This window comes from Helicoverpa armigera, chromosome 28 (genome assembly GCF_030705265.1).
Source record: "Helicoverpa armigera isolate CAAS_96S chromosome 28, ASM3070526v1, whole genome shotgun sequence".
NCBI lineage: Eukaryota > Metazoa > Arthropoda > Insecta > Lepidoptera > Noctuidae > Helicoverpa > Helicoverpa armigera.
Window position 1 is genome coordinate 6,870,038 of NC_087147.1, and position 25,459 is coordinate 6,895,496.

Consider the following 25,459-nt stretch of genomic DNA (forward strand, 5'->3'; position numbering starts at 1 on the left):
ATTCGTTTGCCTTTTGTTCATGAAAACCCTTCAATTTGCCCCGCATTGGCTATTCAAAATTATATTGAGAAAACTTCGGGTTTGAGAAATAATACGTCTGAAGACAATTTATTCATTAGTATCCGTAAGCCACATAAAAAAGTTGGGTCACAGACCTTGGCCCACTGGGTTAAGGATGTGTTAAAAAAGAGCGGTATAGATATCTCAATATTTGGAGCGCATAGTACTCGCCATGCCTCCACGTCAGCCGCGCACAATTCAGGAGTTAACTTAGAAACCGTTCGACAGGCTGCAGGATGGAGCAATACATCAAATGTTTTCCTTAAATACTATAATAAACATGTAATAAAAGATACAAATAATTCATTTGTTAATGCGATATTTCGTCAATCATAGAATCAGATACATTTATTGTATTAATTGTTTCATAAATTAAGAAGTAATAAATGTACCTTGATCTAAAAATTTGTGATTTATAAGCTTGAAAAAATATAAAAGATAATGTTTTGTTCTAAAAATTTGTTGTCATTTCACTCTAAACATCTGCATGTAAATTTGTAGTTGTCTTCGGTGGTACCTGAAGTAATACCCACCCTGCCCCAAATACCCAAAAGACTCTAAAATAATGACCAACATGGCGGCGCGCGCGCCCGGGAGGAGGTGCGAGCGAGACAGACGATAAATTTTCTTTATTAGTTTTATATAGGCTTTCAAAGTGTGATAAGGATGGCACCATCTCATGAGCTGCTGCATGTAAATTTGTAGTTGTCTTCGGTGGAACCTTCGTATAATTGGAATCAAACTTCACAAGGTAAGTTCGTTTGATTCTTAATTATAATGCAAAGTTTTTTTCATGTGAAGGAACTTTCATCATCTCAGAATGCTAATAAAAAGTCACTAAACAATTATACAAATATGCATATGACATAAAGGTAGAATTCCGTGGGTAGCGGCTGACGCAGCCGCGCGCGGCCTACGACAGTCGTCGGCCGCGCGCGACAATAGTCAACATATGAAAATGTATGGCGCCGCTGCCGAGGCCAGCGACAGTCGCGCGCGGCCGACGAATTTCGTAAGCCGCGCGCGGCATTGTCTTGAAATTAGTCGATTTTGTTCGTCCGTTCCCTCTAGTCGAAGTGCTAATTGATATCCTTGAAGAAGAAGAGGATGACGTGTTGCTGTGGCTGTATTATGAAAATAGATTACCAATCTACCCTATCTTTAAAAAGTAGAAATGATGAAGGATACTACCAAATACTGATTCAAAAGCATTTGTACTGTAATGAAAACAAAAGGTAGTTTTGCCGACTAAATAAAAAACAATTCAATTCTGGTTTTACTAAAATTCTATAGATGTTATTAAGCGCTAGACCATGTTGAGATGCATACGGCCGCGCGCGGCTCACGAAATTCGTCGGCCGCGCGCGACTGTCGCTGGCCTCGGCAGCGGCGCCATACATTTTCATATGTTGACTATTGTCGCGCGCGGCCGACGACTGTCGTAAGCCGCGCGCGGCTGTCGTAGCCGCTATCCACGGAATTCTACCTTAAGTAACTCCGAAATATGAAGCGAATCACCATCTCCATACTTACATGGCTTATCAACGAACGCCGGATGTGGGGTCGTCTTCTCCTCAAACGAGGGGTCATAGTAATTGTAGTCCCCTAGCTCTGCGGGGTCTATGTTCAGCCCGAAACATTCCGGCGCCATAGAGAAGTCGTCTATAGCTGAGTCTGAGTATATCCGCATGCCCATGCGGGTTTTGAATTCTAGGAAGTATCTGCAAAAGAAATGATAAAATTAGGACTTGAAATATCTTCAAGGAAGGATTTGAACAAAATGTGTACGTAGTATCCGTGTTTCGAATTTACATTTCAATAATTTGCTTGCTCAAGAGCTCAAAGATGGTTATTCATAGATACCTTTAAGCAAGTAAATTGCTTGTTAGGTAATAGCATAGTTTTCTGTAATCTGTGTTGATAGTAAGTACTTAAACATCTTGTAAAAATAACTTGTCCTTTAGATTAACCTCATCGAGGTACCCTAATTTTTTTGTTTATATACGGTTTTTGTGTTATCGATATTATTATACAAGCTGCATTATCGATATTCTTCTTAAGTTTAGCCAGACTAAAGCTTTGAGATAATTATAAGATCGTCTACATAAAATATGGGCTGGAAAGCTACATAAGAGAAGTAGCTGTTTTATTTACAGTTTTCACTCTAGTTTCGATGTCATACCGGCGTGAATAAATGTTCTTTCTTTCTTTTCTGTCTCAGATCTAAGTACTCCTTACCTTCTAGTAACATTAGGCAGGAACATAGACGCTCTATACCAGTACTCTCCCTTGTCTTTGGTACTGAACCAGAGAGAAGTGGTGATGTTACCGCGGTTGGTAAGTTCCACCAGGTTAACGCTCAACGAGCCGTAGTTACGACCGTTTTGTTGGTAGTAGAACCTTATCTGTGGATCGAGAATAGTGTTTTTAGAAATAGGGAGATAGATCAGCCGGAAAAGGGGGTATGAAATGTAAATAAATATATTTTTGTCGTATATATGTAATCTGGCTTTTTCACTGATTTGTAGACCCATTGGGTCAGGAATATAATGAAATTCCAGAATCCACAGATCCAATGGGAACTTGATTTTGATTCTTCATAGTTTTGTTACTACAAATTTTAATCGCAACATTTGTCTTAGTATTCCTTTCAAGAACTTCGGAATGGGTTTTAAAATTTATCAGACCAAATAGCTTTTACTGGATCTAAATAAGCAGAAATAACTCCAAAAGCACTTACCATACAACAATTATAATATCTCGACGTAATATTCCCGTGGACTTTCGGAGGAGGATTAAAAATGACTGTTCTCATGACAGCCGTGGACGCGAAGTCAGCTTTCTCCTTATTGGGACCGGTTACGTTCATGTTGACGTAGAAATAGTAGCCGACGCACTGAGCACTGAGGTGGGCGGGGAGGAGTGGGACTATCATGGTGGGATGGGGGAGAGTGGGCCCGATGTGGCAAGTGTGATCGTGGTTGGGGCCCGTCTTCTCTGTGGGGGTGGGCCCGTTGTGGCGGGACCATCTGAGGATTGGCCTGTGGGAGATTGAAGATGTTTAGTGGTCTTTATTCCGTAAGTGTATTTTTTTTACACCTTTCTATATTTGAACCTTCTTAGTGGTGCTGATCATGTGTATGAAGAGTCTTTTAATTCAATCTTGTCAGAATATTTTCTTGTGCAATTTCTCGCGTGTCCAGTGTTGGACAATAGCATTCTATTTACTTATTTTCAAAGATTGAGTAAAGATCTATTTTGTCAAACTAGAAATTCATTAAGATCAGTACTTATAGTGAAGAAATAGTGTACTTATACTTACTGAGGTACATTCTCAAACCCGCAGGTATCTTGCTCAAAGTTGCAGTACGATCCGAATGGCATTTTGTCTGAAACAAAAGATAGTTTTTATTTAACGACTAGCGTCCACCAATGGTTTATCCGGATAAAAAGTAATCTGTGTTAACTTTCTGCATGGAAAATTTTACCATGAAGCTGCCGTGCTACATACGACAAGACAGTACAATTTTAAATAAGCCGAAGATAACCAACTTACCACAATTCTGTACTTCATCGCTGCCATCGTCACAATCTTTGACTAGATCGCAAACTTGCTGCAGCTTGATGCACGAATATTTCTGAAAACGGGAAATACATTAACTTTTACACTATGTCCATTACAAGGGATGATCAAAACAGCTACCGCGGTCTTGGTACACTTGGAGCTCCCGAAAAAAAGTATAATTCAACTGTCGATAATAATGTCTTCGTTGCCAGGTAGGTTACTGGGTTGAAGAGGTCACATAGGCAGTCGCTCCATGTGAAACACTGGTAATCAGAACTACATTCGATTAGGCTGGAACCCGACCCCAATGAAGTAATAAAAAGCATAGACAAAGGTTGGGAAGATGATGCTGACGTAATTTACTAGTTGTTTGTATGGAAATTCCTGCTGCATCATCATTCATGCTTCATTATTATCTACGGTAATCTAAATTGCTTAAAAATACTTACATTCATAATCTGACACTTCAGCTGTCCCGCCACACACTCGCCATTGAACACAGGCGGCTCAGGCACGCACTCTATCATGCGTATATTGTCTATGGCAATGTGCGGCAGTGTCTGCGAGAGACTCACGTAGGTCGGACGTGTGATCTCTATGATAATCCGGATTTCCTGCTGCACCTTGCCTATCATGAAGCGCATTGGATGCCAGCTGGAAATTTTGGTGGTGGTTAGAATTTTTAAGTGATGATTTGGTATCTAGGCATTATTGTTCCTGTTCCATTACATATGGTTTATGCATGGTTATGGCATTTATGGACATCATCATATATTGCTGTTTTAAAAATGACCTTTCTATTTGATAAACCTTTAACATAAGATATCTACATCTTGGAAGGATCAAGATGCCCCTTCCAACTCCTGGCGTGAGTTTTGTGGTCTTATTTATTACTAGCCGTTCCCTGCAGTTCCGGTACGCCCATCACAAGTAACCAACGTCCTTTCTAATTCTTTTGACTGACTATACCACATGTTTAGTTCAGTACTTTTAAGCATGAGAGCGCCATAGACAGAGTTACTTCTTCTACTACTTCTTCCAGTACCATTCTACGAGTATTTACCTGTACCTTTTTATCCACAATTTTACTTACATTTCGAAGTTATTCCCTGCCACCTCCTGCAGTATCCACTGCACTCCTGACATGGTAGACTCGGACACGAGGCGGATGCTCGCGTTCTGCATCTTACTCTGGTGAAGTTTCGCTTCGAACTGGTTGAAAATATAAGATGTTTTTTGTGTTATATGTATATAGCATCAATCTTAGTATCATGCACTGTATTTGCACACTTCTTCTTTTTGGAGAGTCGATGGCAATCAATCTTAAAGGTGGCCCAAAAATTCCCAAGTGGCAGAGATTTAACTGTGATGGTGTTCGAACATTGGGCAGCACAAAAGGAGCCACTTTGTAGACCATGCTATGTCAGGACCTGGTGGAAGCCGTTCTACATGTGGAACGAAATCAGGCACAGCGAGTTTTTCCTACTATTTGATGCGATACTTAGAAGCATCATCCACAAGGGCAAGAAAACTAGTCCTGCAGCTTTTAAGCGGCTTCGCGACGTAAAATAAATATTGCTGTAGATATGAATAAATGTGTTCTTACCTTACAGAACTCCCACAGTCCTCTGAATGGCGGTGACTTTATCACCATGTTCTCCATCGTAGGATCCACGGCCAGGTACAGGAAATGACCTGAAGAAAACATGTACATTAGTTCAAATATATAACAATAGGCTTTAAGGAATTAGTTACCACGTTAAGATTAGGTTCGAATGATCGATTTATTATACTGGATCTGACTAAATTAACGAAATAGGAACACTTATCATCTGCATGACCAGCCTTTTCCCAATCATGATGGGTCCGATTCCAGTCTGACTGGTTTCATGTGCAATTTTCAATTTTCTGGCTTCTAACTACCTAATAACGACTGACAAAGATGTTCCCTCCAAACCGCTGAGGAAGGAACTCATCATGATAAGATGGTCACATTGGTCACAGATCCACGGAGCAACCGCCAGTCGTTGCTTATCCTTACGGTCTACCGACCCATGGCATTTGAGGTATTTTGTTCTATCGTAAAATCACTAGAGGTAGCTTCAAGCCAGCATACACCCATTGGGTACATTGAAGTGATCGCATATTGCTCCTTACTGCAAAACGAATCCAAACACACAGATGTTCACAATTTGACATGTCATCTGTATTTACTTGAACATCAAACTAAGCTGCAGACGATTTGATTACCGTGTATTTAAATAGAGGTGTGAACAGTTTATAGCTTGCCATATGGGCGGGAATATCGGAACGGTTGCTTGCAGGACAGTCAGTAAGTAAATAATGTAGGTACAGAAGGATCATTGTGTTTGGCGACCAACTAACTACTTCCAACATGGGATTAAAAATAGCCTAATTAGGTATATGTTATTCTGTTATTTAAGCTATGATATTAAAGAGTTTCGTGAAAGTCTTTATGACTTTCACGAAACTCTTTTACGTTTTAGTGTGAAAGAGTCAATTTGCTAAAAAGGATAACTTTTCCATCAAGAGTATTAAAAATAACTTCGAATATTTCGAATTTAAAGATGTCTTGAAAATAATTGCTGAATGCTAGCTTCTATTAATAAATGACTTATTTAACACTGTCACAATTTTGCAAATCGACCCAGTACTTCTTGAGATCCATAAAATATTTGTTATTTTACAGTCTTATACTTCTGCATTTACCCTCCAAAGTGAAGCGAGGACATCTGTCAGTGGTGGGCGGGAAAACGATCAATTTAGATAATAAAACATAAGTGGCTGAATTCTGCCTAATTGGAACTTCATTGTGTTACGCCACGGGGAAAGGGGGATCACAAATATGGGGAGAATTACTTGTGATATAAAATCATCATGAGCATCTTTAGCAGTCGTTACGGGTAGTCTGACAACTAAGTATATCTAAGTGTCTTTCTAAGTATATCTTAGACACCATTTACTATGTTTCGGATGGCACGTTAAACTGTAGGTCCCGGCTGTCATTGAACATCCTTGGCAGTCGTTACTGGTAGTCAGAAGCCAGTAAGTCTGACACCAGTCTTACCAAGGGTATTGTGTTGCCCGGGTAACTGGGTTGAGGAGGTCAGATAGGCAGTCGCTTCTTGTAAAGCACTGGTACCCAGCTGAATCCGGTTAGACTGGAAGCGGACCCCAACGTAGAGATGACGATGTTCAATCATCATCAGCATTTATTTATAACTCAAGAATAGATAAGTATTAGATAGGAACTGAATTTGAGAAAACTAGGTATAAGTAGAGATAAAATATGAAAATCTGAAAAACTATAATCAGGTACCTGATGATATAACACACACTTAAGTTTCATTCAGATCCGAGCGAAAATGCGTCAAACACCATTCTTATTTTTAGTGAGTACATTGAAAGTTTTAAATTCAAATATGCATATTATCATTATGTGGGTGTGTGCAAACAATAAAAGATTTTTGCAAAACCTTAGGGGAATTAGTTATGCGATGGAAAACGGGGAGTTTATTAAACTTCGCTAAACTGACGGTGGGCGTGCAGACAGATTTTTTGTTTTTACGGGAATTTATGAAGAGGATAGATCGTTAAACATCTACTTAGAAGTGTTTGCGTAAAAACTATAGGTGTACTTCATAAAGTTTTTTATTTCAACGCGGTAATCTCAGTAACCAAATGGATCAATTTGAAAAAAAATATTGGGTAGATGGCCTTCATAGAGGAGGGAATTTTTTTTAACGACGTCAAAAGTCATCAAATGACCCTTCCCGCTGTGGGTTAGCAGCGGAGAGGGAGTGTCAGACTCTTACTGACTAAAACCCGTCGTGTTCCGTCGTAGGCCTTTTATGTACCAGGGCCGCGGTATCTCTTTCGAACAACCCGCAGCCCCAGCAGGCCTTGGCCCTACTGGGCCCCGCTGGGATAGAGGAAGGCCTTAGGGTCCTTTTTATCTGGATGAGCTGAGTAGTTCCTACGGGGTGTGACTGGACTGGCGGACGCTAGTTTTAGCTAGCTAGTCATAAATGGATTATTTACTTCAATCTAAATAAAACTAAAGCGCTTTTTAGGTTCGCCCAGGCCACAACCTATTTTAGTCTTATGTCCTGAGACATAAATGATAATTATCATCATCATCTCAGGCATAGGACGTCCACATAGGCCTCCCCCTTAGATTTCCACAGATACCTGTTGGAGGCGACCTGCATCCAGCGTCTTCCAGCGACCTTTATAAGGTCGTCTGCCCACCTTGCTGGTGGATGTCCTGCGCTGCAAATCATCGTTATCATCATACACAATTATGTCCATCGAATTCAGTCCCAATTTTACCATAAATCTACCTACTAAAACATGAGATCCTATTTTTACTGACGTTTGCTCAAAAGAGGTTGCAAGCATAAACAGCCAGTACGAAATCGTCTCTCACAAAGGAAACTCCTAATCACTTACCATCTAAAAGTGTGAAAATACTTAAATAACTTAAATTCACAGCTTAACTACCACCCACACGTCGCTAAGTATAATAAACCCTGTCTAATTGAACTGGCAAGAGTTTAAACTATTATTAGAATTCGTCGAGACGGTGCATCCAAAATAATTGCTTAGAAAATGGCGGGATTCGTGACGTGGCGGACAGAGACGCATTTTGTGTCTTTTATGGTGTTTTGTCTATAGGTTTTAGGGTAAAATAGCTCTAAAACAATGTAAAAAAGAAGAGAAGATACCAAAGAATAAATATTTCTTTGGTAGATTCCTGAGAAGTTATAAGATCTCATAGAAGTCAACAACTGATTCAACTGATTCATTATGTTCAACTGATTTTGGAGTCAAAATCAACATTTAGTATCTTTATCAATCGTTATATTTGTATTTTAATAATTAGCCTCGAAAATGAGCTCAAAAGGAAAAAAATAAAGCGATATATTTTTAGGAGTTGAAAGTTTAACAATGCATGCGGGTCTCGTCTCTCATAAGACTAGTTAGTATAAATTTCTTCTTATTTCTTGCTTACGCTGTATAATTTTGAGTAGTTTAGTAGGTAGGTAATAAATATGTGGCCATAATATTTATTTCTAAACTAGGTACTCAACCATTGTCATTTGCACCTCAGTTTCCACTCACGAGGTACCAGGACCGCATAAAGCTCAGAAGTCAGACTGGTCAATCCAACTTCTAAATTAAACCATAAATAGGTCACTTCCTTCTAAAATAGTCGGCGTTGACACGTGTGTCTTATATGCGTGTTTATATACAAACTAGCTGTTGCCTGCGTCTCGAGGGAACCACTTCCTGCATCTGGATAAAAGGTGATCTAATATACCTTCTCAGGCTCTCTAGACCATGTACAGTAGACCGCACATCAGTGGTAACTGTCATGCACCTTAACTCAATAGTAATAAGTACGATTTTCATATAAAACTGTTACCACTGACCTGAAGTTGACTGTACCAAATGTCATCGTCAGGGAGAACCACTTCCTAGATAGATAGCTAAAAAGAAACCTCTGTCCTTTTTCAAAGATTCACGTTTTGGCGTATAATCATCGGCAAGGATATTGAGCCCTGACCTTCATCTGCGCAGAAGTGATTTATTGCTTTATTGCCTTAAGTGTACAGTGCGCAAAGCGATCCGCACTCTTCCGCCGAGAGCTCATTATCCGTGCCGATAACTATAACAGCACGAAAGATAGCGTTTTTACTTTCGTATTTATCTCTACTAATATAGAAGAGGATTTTTTTTGTATGTTTGGTTATTTGTAAAGGCTCCGAAACTACTGAACCGATCTGAAGAATTATTTCATTGTTCGAAAGCTATACTCTTCCCGAGTAACATCGCTATATTTTATCCCGTTACGGGTAACAGTTCCGAGACGCGGGTGAAACTGAGAAAAACGGCTATTAAGTAAGTAAGTTTTTAAATTAAAATAGACTGTCGAATTTGTGCAGTCAACAGTGCCACATGGGAAAGTTGTCAAAAATATAAATTCTATAATTAAAGTCAGACGTTTCGTCATAACGCTGAAGTTTTTCATCGAAGGCCGAACACTGTTTGTTTTGACTGCACAAATTAAAGGTTACTCATACGTTTTATTTTACGAGATCTAGTGGTTTCAATCGCTTCCTGAGAAAGCTCCTTCCCGCACTCGGATATAGGTAAGTAGATGTTTGTTTGTTTCATACAAAAATTACTTAGATCCATGCATGACCAAGTTCACCCAAAACATAAACATCAGTTTAATGAAAACAACTATTTATATTAATATGAGTTTTCACAGCAAAACAACTACCTATTTTAAGAATAACAGATGGAATTGACAATACGCCTCACTAATTCATATTTGGCTTTGACATTTTTACCCAGTTGCGGGAAATAGTTTCCTCGAGAGCCAGAAACCACCAGCAAAAACTGACATACGTAGTTTATCAAATCTATTAATTAAGTTTCCCACTATAAAACGCTCTAACACAATCAACTAGATATTCAAATCCGAGTCTGTATAATTAAATGCATATAACAAAGGGAAGCTAAAAATACCCTCCGTATATATATATGTTTGTGTGTATGTATGCCGTATGTATGTACCTATATGTTTGTATGTATGCATCTAGTCTCTTGCACATTAACGCTTAATATTGTTTATTAAATTGGCTGAACGTCTGTAGGCTATTTGTATAAATACTTAGTTAAGATTTTTTTCATAATTGACCAAATGTCTGTAATAGATCGCCCATTGTGTCACCTAAACTTTTGATATTTTGTTTCGTTTTTTGCTATTTTAATTGGTGTACATAATAAAGAATGAATGTATCTATCTTTCTGATTGAATAGACAATTCTTAAGTATTAATTACAATCCTCAATCCTTCTATGTGTGAGAGGAGGCCTGTGCCCAGCAGTGGGACGATAAAAAAGGCTGATTATTAAGTATTGATTATACGATATCAGCTGAAAAAACACTTTTTTATAGGTATACCGGATCCCGCTGTGGGTGCAGCGTGAGGGAGTGTCAGGTTTTTACTGAGTAAAACCCACCATGTTCCTTCTGGATTCCACAGGGTACCTGGGTCGTGGAGAATATAAGCTCAATCATTTAAGACGTTTTCTTGAAAAAACATATATTTACTTTTAACATTTTTATTGCTAGTATGGATTATGGCAACTGTTGTTACTTGCTAGGAATATAGCTTAATTTCAGAATAAGATATAAAATAAAATAAATTATAAAAAAATGTTCTGTGACAGCTGGGAGTCAGAAGCCAGTAAGTCTGACGCCAGTCTAACCAAGGGGTATCGGGTTGCCCGGGTAACTGGGTTGAGGAGGTCAGATAGGCAGTCGCTTCTTGTAAAGCGCTGGTACTCAGCTGAATCCGGTTAGACTGGAAGCCGACCCCAACATAGTTGGGAAAAAGGCTCGGAGGATGATATAGCCGATAAGTATGGGTATGGGCTACTCTTTATATGTGGGAATAATCTTCCTTAAAATGCGAGTGAACCCTGATGATCTTAGTATGTCATTTATAGTTATTAACAAAAACCTGTGAGTATTGCAAATAACCTTAGAAATAAACTAGCCAGTTCTTCATAAACCTCAAGCCGAGCCGCGTAGGTGTAACAACAGTGCGTCGGCTAGGATTCGAACCTGTGACCTTTCAGTCAACACCCAGCAGGCTGTAATCCAATTATAAACAAACAGTATGCTGTGTTAGACACCCCCACTGCTTTGTGGGAGTAATCATAAGATAATTAAACCTTGTGATCGTTCTTTATTGCTTTGGTTTTGGTTATATATTTTTGGTCAAAATTACGACCAGAATTTGTACATTTTTCATTCCAAAATGTCCCCCTTTTTCCCCGTTTTTCGGCTCTCAAATGATCAGAATGGTATAGGTAATACATTATTTTCCACCAAAAAAGGGGGGATTTTCAATTTCGACCCCTTTCCAAAAACATTTTTACATTCCCTTCCCAAAAAGTCTTCCCTTCTTCGACTCTTAATTCGTGACAAGTCAAATGACCAGAATGGTACTTACCTACATTATTTTCCCCAAAAAAGGGGGAGATGTTCAATTTGTTGTTATATTTTTTGTTATTGGTCCACTGCATGGCACAGGCCTATTCTCATACAAAGAAGAAACATGTATATGTTCAAGGCTTACATATTTATTCTTATTTATGTATTTAAATAAATTCTACACTTTTAACATTCAAACATGAAACCAACCCCCTTATATTTTGCTGTGCATCCCATACTTGTGTTTCTTACACTTGCAAAAACAGGCAAGTTCCTCCGTGTTCCGTGGCACGTTAAATTGGTGGGTCCATCTGTCATTTGAACATCTTTGGTAGTCGTTTATGGGTGTTCAGAAGCCAGAAAGTTTAATAACCAGTCTTACAAAGGGGTTTCCGAGTTGCTCGGGTAACTAGGTTGAAGAAGCTTCATTCGATTAGACTGGGAGCCGACCCCAGCATAGTTGGGAAAAGGCTAGGCAGGCTGATGAAGTATAAACGAACCTACATACAACTTTCCTCGCAGTTTCAAAATCGCAGTGGCGAAGATAACCATGATGATGATGATGATGAGATAACAAGTTCTCAATTATTATTTCCATTTTATTTTTGTATAACTTTTTCGCGCTCAGAATATAATTGCACAATAAAATGAAGTAATTTATCATTTCGAAAATATATTGCGCAAATTGTTTTTTTCAATAAAAATGCGCAAAATCTTCAAAATATCCTAGAAACAAAAAAAGCTAAAAGAAGCCTTATCTCAAGGACTTACCGTCCACATTGCCATCAGCATCATGCGCAGGTCCTGAGAACTTCATGCCTCTGGTAGTCTGGTTCATGGACACCACATCAGCAGCCGTCACCACCTTGAAGCCAAGCCCGTGACTGGACACCGTGGAATTCCACTGCCACATGCACATATTCGCAGGATTCTCCGTGCCATTCTTCTCAAAGTTACAGTAAACCCCCGTAGCTTGAGAAATATAGGGGTTCTTGTTAACAGCCTCGTACATTGGACCGTTCGGCCGTAATATCTTCATCTTCTCGTTGAGGGAGACGGTCTCGTTGTCCGTGAAGGTCTTCTGGTTGATCGCGATGGCTCCTTCGTTGTCATTCAGCATGGCGTTGTACTTGTTCTTCTGGTTGAGCCGCAGCAGCTTGTCCACGGCTAACGTCTTGTCGCCCCTCCGCGACTGCCGTCGATCATCCGTCCTGTTCATGAGACTCGTGAGCTTGTGGAACGAACCTCGCTCCTTCCCCGGATTCGCACTTCTGTACTTCTGTTGCGTCTCCGCCTCCACGGTTTTCTTTGTTTTATTCTCTTTTTCGACCTCATGGTCGCCAAGTACGATGGCTACCACGACCAGCACAGTGAGAATCTTCCCAAACGCCATTTAGTGGGCTCGTTTTGTTTCTAGATGATATGGCCGCACTGAGCGGTCGGAACAGCGGACATTGTGCGTGCTAACACTCATAACAATAGTTTAAACCAGAGTTCAGTGCGAAATCGTTTGCGATTATCTCGTTAAGCGTGTAGAGTCGGGCGAGCGCGCACGACGCGACTTTGGAAAACAGCCAGCCGTGGTGTCGGCGCGGTCGATACACTCGTGCACTCGTACATGTTGCAACAACACTCATCGGACCCACCACATCTAGCCTGCACACTACTCCTAGCGCACTGGGGAATTTTCCGTTTTATCTCGCACACCCTCCACTGCCCCTGGAAAATCGTTTCTAATGGACGACACGGGCCGAGCGAGCCAGCATCGCGATACGCCCAGACACAACGACTTTTGTATTTAACGCACAGCCACGCAACACGGTTTGTTAATATTTCACTCCGATATATTTTAACACGTAATTTATCAATTTACAATACTCTTAATACGTTTTAAAATCCATATAACGAGGTACGTATTCGCGGTCGGAGTCCCGTGCACAGCGCCACCGCGGGAGTATGCGGAACTAAACGCCCGCGGACAGAAATAATCATTACTTTTCGCGAGATGTGATCTTGGAGCGGCGTCTGTAGGGATGCTGCGCAGGTGTAGTCCCGCCCCGGCCCGTTCCCGGGCTTTTCGCGCAGGATGTAGTCGCATCGCTCACCGGATATTGCATTGGCTCATTAGGATCACTGCTCACGTAAGATACCTCCGATTGGCCGTACCTACAGGTGGCCCATCGTGATAGGTCGACAGTGGAAATGCCGCGAAAATGCTCCAATCGCGAGCCGAACCGGATATTGCATGAAGAAAATTTCCTCAGAAATTTGTTTACGCGAACGGCGGGTGGTCGTCGGGTTTTTGCCGACTGCGGATATCAGTTTAGTGTTTTTATCGGCTCCCTAGCTGTTCATTTCCATATAAAACGTCATTACGATCTGTGCGGAGGGATTGATTGTAATCTCGTTGGAAACAGCGCGACGGACGCGTTCCATTTATAAAAGTGATCGATAAGAGCTCCCATTGTTTATTGTTGAATGAAAAGTAATGCTTCCATGTAATCGTTAGCTAACAATATCTGTTTTTAACAATGACGAAAAAACGTCAATTAACATAAGTGTGAATAATAATTTGATAAAAACAAATGAACATTTTGAATTAATGCATTTTGTGATTGTGAGTGACAGATTCCCGCAATTAAAAATGAACATTCCAAGTCACGTAACTGCCACAGTACGTACTAATATTGACACAAAAGTTATTTAATTTCATGAACTAAAAGCCCCATCAACAAAATATTTTAACATCTCAAACGCTTGTTTATTATCTTTACAAGCTTACCTAATCATAACATTTCGGATAATTCTATAAATAATCTGACATGTAAAAATTATTACGTTTCGTTCTTCGGTTCGGTTCGCAGTTTCCGAACGATCGCAGATAGACAATCATGCAGTACGTACCACTCCTTGCGTTGTGGATGTATACTATTTTGGTCTCGAATACCTGCATTTTGTAACTAATTAAACGTTAATTTATTTATTTTACAGAATGGTTTAGTTACTAGCTCTCAACAATGTTTTGTGCCCGTGAAGTGACGTGGGTAATCTAACAGTGGGATAAAAATCTATTGTTTATGTTATACGGTGAGTGTCCTAACAGTACCTTTGCCCTTATTTTGAAAAAAGCAGAGAAGGTTATCAATGCTTTGTGTTGTGAATATGAAATTGTTCTCAATATTTGCACACTGGTACTATTGTGGATTTCAATAACGTGCAATAGTCCATTTCTTATTTTTTATTGATCAATTTCTATTTCTACTAATTGGAACAGTATGAATCATAAATAAAATGATTTGTTTAGCTTGACTTGTTAATCATAATCATCTAATCGTGGAATGATTAGATCTCAGTAGATTTTAAATTGACATTTTACATATTAGAAGCCAGAAGTCATTTGTTATAATTAAAACAGTTATAGTAAACAAGATTTTACAGTTTATTTTCCTGCTTTCTATACCTTGTTTAACTCATTCGTAATATAGCTATCTGTTAGCTTGTATGCTGTACCTCTAACTTGTAAAAAATGTAGTAATATTTTTGTACCATGACAATGCTTTAAAATAGCTACCACAAAAACTGTGAATGTTTTTTCTCACGGCAGTCCTTGAGGCATTCAAATTGGACAGTTGTAATTATTGTGTTAATCTTTTCTGTACATGTATAAAAAAAATTGACAAGTCTTAATGTTTAAGATTTGTGTGTCCAATTAAAGAAGTTTTTTTTATGTTGCGTCTAAATCTAGTATGTACTTAATTTTACACAGGAATCATTGGTCCAATTTACTCAATTCTTTTAGCTTTAGATAGCTGATTTATCAAGGAAGGCTGTAAGTTGCTCTTTATCCGGGTGCACAAAAAGGTTCCCATGGTAATCTAGTGAAACCACTGGTGGACGCTGGTTATATCTAAATTGGTTTAGCTTTGTCATGAAACATCTTATTATATTTGCAAATGTTAATTGCAAAACTATTTGTAATTCTCTTTTGAACCAATCTGAGTTAAATATGGTTAACGTTTGCAATATTTGGTTATCCAATAACTAAATATAATTTATCCTGTATCATTATACCTATTTCATTGTCCTTCATATTGAACATTCTGAATTTAAAATGATTGTGTCCAAATCTACCTATACACTGATAAATTCGAATTATTTACATGTTATTGTTTTGTTAAAATTGAAATGATTCATTTTGTCACATAAATTAACCTACCAAAAAAGACTTTATTCCATTTTGATTTATAATTTTATACTAACATTGCCAAATAACGATAATGTGATGTGTGGGTTTGTTCACATACCTAAATAAACCTTTATAAATCACTCAGTTTATTGGTAAAACCCCACAAAAATTCACTTAGTGTTTTTTACTATGTTGTCAACACAGATGCAGTATATGCCTTTGTTTTATTTGAGCTTGAGAACCTCCTCCATTTTAAGAAATGGTTTAACCTTTCCTCGATACAATTTCTATATATAATCAAATAATCAACATACAACATCAATTATCAAATAAATCATATGAAATAAACTTCTTTTACAGATGCTCTGAAAGATGTCAGGCGGCAACTCAAAGAACAAGGCTCGCTCCAAGAAGCAGGAAGGATGGGAAGAAGCCGGTGGGGAGTTCTACCAGGAGTTGTACCCTGGTGGAGAGCAGGAACTCTTTGATAACCTGCAGCGGGCTGATGCTGCTAAATTGGCTACATTACTGCCTTCAAAGCAGGCTCGGAATAGTAAGTTCCAATAGAATAATTAGCGAATGGAAATCTTATAGTCAAAATCAAAAATGTTTAAGTAAGTAAAAGCTCTTTCGAAACGGCAAGCTAGATGCACGGTTCCAAAGAGTTGGTCTCATGGAGAAGAACTGGCAAGAAACTCCATGTTAAACTGCATATAAGATTATTTAGATATTCTATGTTTGCCCAGATGTATCCTAAAGTAAATCTAAAACTGACTATTGACATTGGTCTAAATAAGCAATTTTCGTTCTTATAAGAAAATAACATGATTTAACAAATTTGTAAATAAAAACAAATATTACAATCTAGTCTCAATGGAAATGACACTATTAGCAATGTCTTACATGAACTTGATTAAAATATCATTGCATTTGTAGTTAAAGTAGGTATGACATATTTAGAGTTTGCATTCTATTTAATTAGTAATTAGTTACAGTGTACATAAAAATGCTTCAGAATATACTCATGGAACTAAATGATTTCTGTAAGTAGTAGTAACTTTTGACGTGATATTGGTCTTGACTGTAATACCTAATTATCATCTTGCTGTGCTCTCTGGTCAGAACTAAGCATTCGTTCCATGTAGCTGTTACTCAGCTGCATCCGGTTAGACTGGAAGCCGACCCCCACATAGTTGGGAAAAGTCTAGACAATAACGTTATATTTACCAGGATATAGACAAAACAAAGAACAACCGACACATCCGTGTTCCGTTTAAATTCTTATCAATTTAATTACAATGAAATCTTACGATTTTGATAGAATTCCGATTATCGTACACTTCATAAGTATTTTTATTACCTGATTAATGACTTCTTAGTGCCTGATAACCGATTTCCAGTATATTATCGTGATTTCTTGATAATAGTTAAAAACAATAACATCATAAAAATCATGTGACGTTGTATCCTATATTAAGTTATCGTCATATCGAAACTAAAGTTAATATAAATCCTGAGGCTTTTTCCAACTATGTTGGGGCGGCTTTCAGTTTAACCGGATGCAGCAGAGTACCAGTGCTTTACAAGAAGCGACTGCCTATCTGACCTCCACGCTATCACTGTTTGAGGTTAATTTTCTAAAATGCTTGAGCCGCTTTAAAAGAAATTCGGGTGTCATGGGACTATATTTAGATCTGTGTAACACAAAAATAGCTATTAAGGTTATCACACTTTCGTTTGATTAACTTATCGATAGGAAACAAAGTTATCAGTACAAATAACAGACTATTGAAAGCAATTCAGGCTAACAATATAAATCTTTTTATATCCTTTCAAATTATTGGGAATACCATGCTGATAACCATTATTTGCTAGATAATATTTATACTACCATGGCATGCTAAGACAGACCTTAGAGGTCTAATTGCATGCCTAGTTTAAGGTAAATGTGTAGTTTTATGTGAAAGAAACAAATAAAAAAATAAAAATACCTACCTGTACCTACTGACATAAATTATTGCCTAGATAGCATATTGTGAAGTCAATAGTAGCCAACTTCGGACAAGCAAAGTCAAATGGCTAACTAACTTCAGAATTGAGCATATGAATTATTTCCTATTCGTCATCAATATTGTCCATACCTACATCAGTTTCCAGTTGGTCACCATAGCAAAACAAATAATTTAATAATTGAGTTCCAGTTGGTAAAGAACTAGCATAACATATTCGAGTAACATAGGCTATATTTTTTAGAAATCACGGGAAATTCACTAGTAGGTACCTAATATAATGAATATCTTGACCACATCCGTTTACACGTATTTGGGAAATCTTGTAGTCACATTTATTCCAACAATAGTTATTAATTATTATAGTGGAGTAGGTAATACATTTTCCTCAATATACAACCAGCACCTGTAAATGTGGTAGTCACATGAGAAATACTCTATTTATGATTCTAAAACCATTGAGATGTCTATATTTTTGTCAGATCTTTATAAAGCAGAGGAGCCCTTGGATTTCACGGCCCGATGACTGTAAGATCAATTAAAAAACTTTGTACACGTATTTCCCTGCCAAGTACTCTTCTTAATTATTTATTTCATTATGTATGTGTGAAGCTTAGGTTTATGCAAAATTCTCGAAAACGTGACACACGTTGTCTTATTACTGGTCATAAGACCTGTTACATATCACCAAAAAAATTAAGATTTTGGGCCTGACAGACAGACAAAGAAACTTCCCAATGTCTATCATTAGTAACCCTATGATTCATTTTGTTCACAGCCACAACGGTGAAGCGCGCGCGTTCTCAGAATGAGAGGCGACAGTCCACCTATGCTAGGACCACGCAGAGCCGGGATATACATCTGTCTATGTTGCCCGATTTATCTGGTAAGTTACATTTCATTGTCTTCTTAAGTTTAAGAGCCCAGCTCTTGTCGGTGCAGCTCTTTCCATTTACGCCTATCTAGCGCCAACTCCTGAACTTCCTTATACGTCACAACATTCACCTTCTCTTTAATTTGTTTCATGTAGCTGTACCTTGGACGACTCCTTCCCCTCTTCCCTTCGACTTTCCCTTCCACGATGTTTTTTATAAAATCGTCGTGACGTATAAGGTGTCCTATCATTTTTCCTCTCCTGTTTTCTATGCTATGTAATAGTTGTCTTCTACTCCCTATTCTACTTAATACTTCTTCATTGGTAATTCTTCATTGTTTCTTCATTTCATTGTATACAAATTTATATATCAAACAATGTTTAAGGTTCTTCTTAACTACAGACAGACATGTGTTGCTGGGGAGTTTGTTGCGCCACTTCTTCTTCCCAGCAAAAACACATAGGAAGTGGTGAAGGGTGGGCGTTTTGGGGGCTGTCTTCTGTAAAGTTAAAAATAACTATTACAGGATAAGTTAGAAGTTCAGCGCTTTAAAGTATCAAAGTTTGCTTGTTGATCATTGTGGGAATCGAGAGTGCACCTGTGTTTGCGTAAATTCTTGTGCACTATTCTTTTTATTGGACGAAACGAGCTGCACCAACTCCCCAAAGGCATTATTTCTTTCTGAAATGTTAAAAAAAAAACTTACATACTGATAAAAAGTGGCTCTTATTTTTTAGTCAAGATCAATGCCCTAGAATTTCCTATCACCGCAAACCAGACCTTAAAAATCCAGACTTGAACCTACAAAAGCGAATGGCCACAGTCCAGTTCAATTAGTAAGACAATTAACGAAAACACACGGGAATAAACTCCGACAATTAGCGTTTACCAACGGGTCAGGGTTTCGCTATCATTATCAGTTGTGTTTTTACTGTTATACGGATAACTGGTGGTTTTGGAAACTGTGTTGTTTTTGGAAATGGAAAGTACGTAGAAATTGAGTTTTTTTGCTATTTGTGTTGTCCAAAAATATTGTAGAATGTTTACCTGTTGTAATCTGACTTAGCTAAAAAGTGATTTTGCTTATACATATGGTCAGTGGATCTAACGTTTAAATCAAAGTTTTCTTAAATATTAATTAGGAACAAGAATTTTCACTTATTTACCTCTAGTTATTAATTTTCAAGTTTTTATAGTCACCCCTATTTTGACAAGAAGGACAAGACAAGGTTTTTAAACATTACCAATGTATTTTTATTTTAATAATACTTTCAATTTTGATAAATAAGTTGCAAATAGTATTGCCACATTTTCTCTATCAACTACTATCTAAAAATATACATATAGTAAACTCTACTTCGACTTAAAAAAAAACTGTCTGTTTAGGAAAATAACAAAACGTGAGGTTGTTACAGTTCGTGCTTATCGTAACTCAAATAACATCTCATTGTACAAAAGTACGCAGATTACATGTATTTTAATTGTGTTATATTTCCTATAAATAAATTAATTCTTACCACATACATTTTTATTGTTACTTAGAGTGTGTAGGTATTTGAGATTTAAAAGTTTTCTAACTTTTTATCTGTGTAACTAACTATCCTTTTTTGCTCCCGATTTTAATAAATGATGTTGAGCATTTAATTTAATATTTAAATCGTTTAAATTGCAGAGAACCTATCAAATGAAGAGCGTACCTGGGAGGAGATCATGCAGATCAAAGCGATGCCAGTTCCTATGAACCAGAAACGTGAACTTAAGGCTAGACTACAGGTAATTAAGATATAATTTCTAAATAAAATACCACTTCTTCTTGATTAAGAATAAGAGAATGTTGATGAGTACCAGGATATAGATATAGGCAGGTGACTATTTCTTTGTAATCCTGAATACAAGTTTTAAAATAGTAACAAAATTAATATCTTTTGATTGTTTATTTTGTTTCGCACAGTATGTACTTAAATAATGTGCGACATAAACTTTTCAAGTATTTATGTAAAAACATTCGATTTTGCAAAAGTCGTTGAGAGAGTTGGTGTCAGTTTAGCTAACAACAAAATGCAGATCAGCCTTAATTTTTACTGTATTTCTGCATAACTACGTGAAAATACAAAACCATTTATTCCTAAGAAGACATAAGTAAATAAACTAATTATTATCTTTAATTTCCATTAAAAATCTTACCCTAAACTTTTATTCTTCAGAATGCCACAAAACTTCGTCTACAAGGGTTCGAACAACTCCAATGGCGACAACGGAAAGTCTGGCATCGATTCCGAATAAGATTATCCGAAGTTGTTGGCAAACTAGAGCTCTGGCAATCCCCTATGAGAGAAATAGAAGGCAAGTTTGGTACAGGAGTGGTCTCCTATTTCCTCTTCCTCAGGTGGTTATTATTCCTCAACGTTGCTATATCCCTTCTCATCATCCTTTTCCTAATCCTCCCAACTTCGGTCCTCAAAGAGGTAGAATACGACTGCGATGGGTACGAACCAAATTCTACCATTTGCTGCTCTCAATATTACCTAACAAAAAATTTGACGGATACCAATGTGTTTCTCGATGTCATCCAAGGCACAGGTTGGATGGAACGGACCATACTTTTCTATGGAGTGTATTCGGACCAGATTTACACGTATTTTTTAAACAATTTGTTCGAAAGTGAGCTCTATTATAACATGCCTATGGCGTATATTCTTGTCGCTATTTCGTGGGTACTTCTTTCGTTAATAGCTATTGTGAAAACTGCCGCCAAAGGGTTTAAAGAGCGTTTGGTAGAAAATGAAGGACAATTTTATAAGTACTGTAATCTGGTGTTTGGAGGCTGGGATTTTTGCATCCACAACGACAAGTCAGCTAAAATCAAACATAAAGCATTATATAATGAAATAAAAGGTTATTTGGAAGAAGAAAAATATAACGAAGAAAGGCAGTTAAGGACTAGAGAATCACAAATTCTGATATATTTCAAACGTTTACTTATCAATGTAATTGTGTTTGTTATACTTATTGCTTCTGGAGTTTTAATATATTTCGCGTTTAATTACTCCACGGATAGATTGAATGAGGAAGTTTCCGAAAATGTTGAAGAAGAAACTAGAATTGACACAAATGTGTCTCACAGTGAAAAGTTTACCTTAAAACTGTATAGAGAAGGTGGCATGTTCTTCGGCCAACTAGAAAACACGCTGCTAGAATTCCTACCATTTATATGTATAGTAGTTTTAAATCTTATAGTCCCAGAAATATTTAGCTATTTAATACAATTCGAGAGTTATACCCCAGCTCATGTATTAATTATTACGTTATTAAGAACAGTTTTGTTAAGGCTATCGTCCTTAGCGGTGCTTCTAAGCCAAATGTACATGTATGTGAGAGACAATGGTTTCGTCTGTTCGTACACAAAAGACGAATCTTCGTCAAAACTCGAATGCTGGGAGACGTATGTCGGACAACAGCTATACAAGTTAATACTCACGGATTTTGCTGTACAATTTGTGACCACTTTCTTCATTAACTTACCCAGAGCGTTCTTAGCAAGACACACGAATAGTAGGTGCTTCAAAATCATAGGCGAACAAGACTTTTATTTGCCAAAACATGTCTTAGATATAGTGTACACACAGACTATTATATGGATGGGCTCATTTTTCTGTCCTTTCCTACCAATAATCGGTACAATATTTTATTTCTTAATTTTCTATATAAAGAAATTCACTTGTTTGACGAATTGTACGCCGTCGCCGGTCGTGTATAAAGCTTCGAAATCAAAATCTTTGTTCATGTCTGTTCTATTGCTGGGTTTTATTGCTTCTATTGCTCCGGTAGCTTATTCTGTTGCTGAAATATTTCCCTCTATCAACTGTGGGCCGTATCGAGGTTACAACAATGTCTGGGAATTTGTCGTGCAAACATTTGATGGTTTCCCATTCATTGTTCGGGAGTTTATCTTCAGAATGGGAACTTCGACTTTTGCAGTCCCGGCTTTTGCTGTATTATTATTCTTTTTGTATTATTACTGGGCCGTGGCGGCAGCGAACAGGCATATGGTGACAGTTTTGAAAAACCAGTTGGTGTTAGAAGGTCATGATAAGCAGTTTCTACTGAATAGATTGAGTGCGTTTATAAGGCAGCATCAGAAACGATGTGAGAGGAGGAATAGAGCTAGTTTTGCGGATGATGATTCAATTAGACAGAGTTCTAGGTAAAATTGTTGGGGGTAGATTTGTTGGGTTAGAGCCGTTTATAGTACAGTGCAATTTTCCTAATTTACGATTTTGTTGTATTAGAATGATACTTTGATCTTAAACTGTGAATTATTTTTTAAAACTACATTTCCCTTCCTCTCTTTCAATCATTCGCTGTCCCTCTCTCAAGCTCTCTTTTCTTTTTTTTTTCCCCGTACGCGGGAACTTTAATTTCTATAATAATTCCTTACACGGTTTTTCTTTATCATCTCAAGCGATAATTGCACTGAACTATGAATGAACCATTAAGGTGAACTTAGAAAATAATTTTATAATGACTATGAAATAAACTAGGTAACTATGTAATATAATAACATAGAAATTCTCTGAAAATGCCATCATTTACTCTTCCCACTGACGCTTTATCTACTTCAGGAAAAATAAATTCCACAAGTTTCTTTGTAAAAGGAGTTCTGGCGTATTTTTACATGCTTTTTAAATATTCTATGATTTTTAAAAGAAATAGTTTAACCTGACAACACAAATACAAACTTAAGGTTAAAATTATTTTAAGATTTACTTACAACGGTAAATAAAAAACATGAAATCATACTCGAAACAAACAACTACCATATTTTAGAAATTCTAGCATTATAAAGAAAGTCCTTCTCTCTACGGCCAATAACATAACAATAGGACACGAACGAACGAAACGAAGATATGAATCATTTCACTTACTTTTCCCACAAAAGTGAGTAAAACAGTTACAATCTTTTTTTCTTGAATATCTGCCATATTGTGCCATGGTAGCCTAAAATCTTTATTTACTTAGCATTTTGTATTTATGAACTACATTCCTATAGTCTTACTTTTAAATAACAATTTTACAGTGCCAGGTTTAAGACTGACTATTGTCCTATCTCAAGTCAAATATTGCAAGATTTTGGCGTCAATTTATCAATATTTTTTCTTTAGGAAAGTCTTCAAAACTGATATATTTATTCTTCAGTTACAAAGTTTTTAATGGATTATTCTTTTTTGTCTTTCTTATTTTACTGAACTTTATGCAAGATGTTATAAGCAAAAAAATTTAAATTAATTAATCAAAAATACAAATGAAATTATTTAGTATTTAAAGCGAAAATTTTATACGTGTATATTTGAAGTTTTTAGTGGTATGTGTATGTATTACTGAAGGTACACGCACTTTCCTCCTCGATCGTTCCCTCAATGCTGAGGATCGTGACTCCTTTTTATTTCGTCAACCAGTTGTCTCCATCGGTTACGTTCCGTTGCTTGGTGTAGTGCAGTGCTGACAGATATCTCCAGTTCCTCCGATATCTGGTCTGACCACCGTTTGGGACTTCTACCTCTAGGTCTTTTGCCTTCAATTTTTCCTGTTACCATCAGGCGTTCCAAGTTGTTAGTGTCTCTGCGAGCAACGTGGCCGAAATACCGTACTATTCGCTGCAAGCAGGTAGTGGATAAGCGTTTTGTCTTTTCTAGCTTTAGTTGTTGTAGAATGGATACATTTGTGCGGAAGGCTGTCCATGGTATCTGCAGCATACGGCGCCAACACCACATCTCAAAAGCGTCGATTCTCAGCCTGTCGGCAGCTTTAAAAGTCCACGTTTCCGCACCATATAATGCGATGGAAAAGACAAGAGTGCGGACCAGATGTATTTTGGTCCGATATCTGATGTTTCGGTCCTTCCAGACTTTGCTCAACTGGGTCATCGCTGTCTTTGCCATGCCAATTCGCCTACGTATTTCAGGTTCGCTACTTCCCTTATTTGTTATTAACGAGCCAAGGTATTGGAACTGGTTTACGGTCTCGTAGTCTTGTAGGATATCAGTGCGTTGAATAGTGTCAAATCGATCAACGATCATGAGCTTGGTCTTAGATTTGTTAATTGCAAGTCCCATTTCCAGACTGGCTGTTTCTAAACGACGCAGCAGCTCCGCCATTTCGTTTTCGGATGATGCGAAAAGGGTGGTATCGTCTGCATATCTCAGATTAGATATCTTGACTCCACCTATCTTTATGCCACCCTCCCAGTCTTCTAGCGTTTGACGCATAATGTGTTCTCCGTAAATATTAAAGAGTATAGGAGAGATTATGCATCCCTGACGAACGCCCTTCTGGAATGTGAAACGGCTTGATGTTGTGTCTCCTACTGTTACAGTGCCATAACTCGACTCATAAAGGTTGCGAATCAGCATTACGAGGTGGGAGGGTACCCCCGCTTCGGTAAGTACTTTCCATAGTTTCTCCCACTTGACGCAGTCAAATGCTTTTTGGTAGTCCACAAAACACATGAAAGTTGGGGTGTTATATTCGTAGCATTTTTCTATTATGAGCCTTAAGTTTAATATTTGTTCTCTCGTTCCCCTTTCTTTTACAAAACCCGCTTGTTCTTGGGGTATTTGCCAATCCAGGAAAGCTCTTAGTCTGGCATTGAGGATGTTAAGGAGAACTTTGCTGGCATGGGATATTAGTGCAATAGTTCTGTAATTACTACAGTTCCGCATCGATCCTTTTT

General features: G+C 37.8%; 2 protein-coding genes across 4 annotated transcripts in view; one reads left to right on the forward strand and one right to left on the reverse strand.

Annotated features, from left to right (window-relative positions):
• The window catches only part of LOC110383585 (tyrosine-protein kinase receptor), a 32,388-nt gene extending 18,572 nt beyond the window's left edge, over nucleotides 1–13,816 (reverse strand). The window contains exons 1-9 of the mRNA XM_064042270.1: nucleotides 12,431–13,816; nucleotides 5,232–5,320; nucleotides 4,719–4,837; nucleotides 4,075–4,279; nucleotides 3,617–3,698; nucleotides 3,383–3,449; nucleotides 2,801–3,101; nucleotides 2,299–2,465; nucleotides 1,594–1,781 (exon numbers count right to left, since the gene is read on the reverse strand). Of these exons, the coding sequence (XP_063898340.1) occupies nucleotides 1,594–1,781; nucleotides 2,299–2,465; nucleotides 2,801–3,101; nucleotides 3,383–3,449; nucleotides 3,617–3,698; nucleotides 4,075–4,279; nucleotides 4,719–4,837; nucleotides 5,232–5,320; nucleotides 12,431–13,052 (1,840 nt within the window). The 5' untranslated portion in view covers nucleotides 13,053–13,816. The remainder of the gene's footprint in view (nucleotides 1–1,593; nucleotides 1,782–2,298; nucleotides 2,466–2,800; nucleotides 3,102–3,382; nucleotides 3,450–3,616; nucleotides 3,699–4,074; nucleotides 4,280–4,718; nucleotides 4,838–5,231; nucleotides 5,321–12,430) is intronic.
• A 133-nt stretch (nucleotides 13,817–13,949) lies between these two features.
• Nucleotides 13,950–23,864, forward strand: LOC110383394 (transmembrane channel-like protein 7). 3 transcript variants are annotated; one of them, XM_064042283.1, is made up of 6 exons: nucleotides 13,950–14,555; nucleotides 14,651–14,746; nucleotides 16,206–16,398; nucleotides 18,633–18,740; nucleotides 20,402–20,502; nucleotides 20,934–23,864. In XM_064042283.1, exons 3-6 carry the CDS (start codon nucleotides 16,218–16,220, stop codon nucleotides 22,935–22,937), a joined length of 2,394 nt encoding a protein of 797 aa, XP_063898353.1. In that variant the 5' UTR covers nucleotides 13,950–14,555; nucleotides 14,651–14,746; nucleotides 16,206–16,217; the 3' UTR covers nucleotides 22,938–23,864. The 3 variants fall into 3 exon arrangements, with proteins under 3 accessions (XP_063898353.1, XP_063898354.1, XP_063898352.1); XM_064042284.1 differs by having other exon boundaries at nucleotides 13,950–14,333; XM_064042282.1 differs by lacking the exon at nucleotides 13,950–14,555 and having other exon boundaries at nucleotides 14,562–14,746.
• Nucleotides 23,865–25,459: the final 1,595 nt, after the last annotated feature.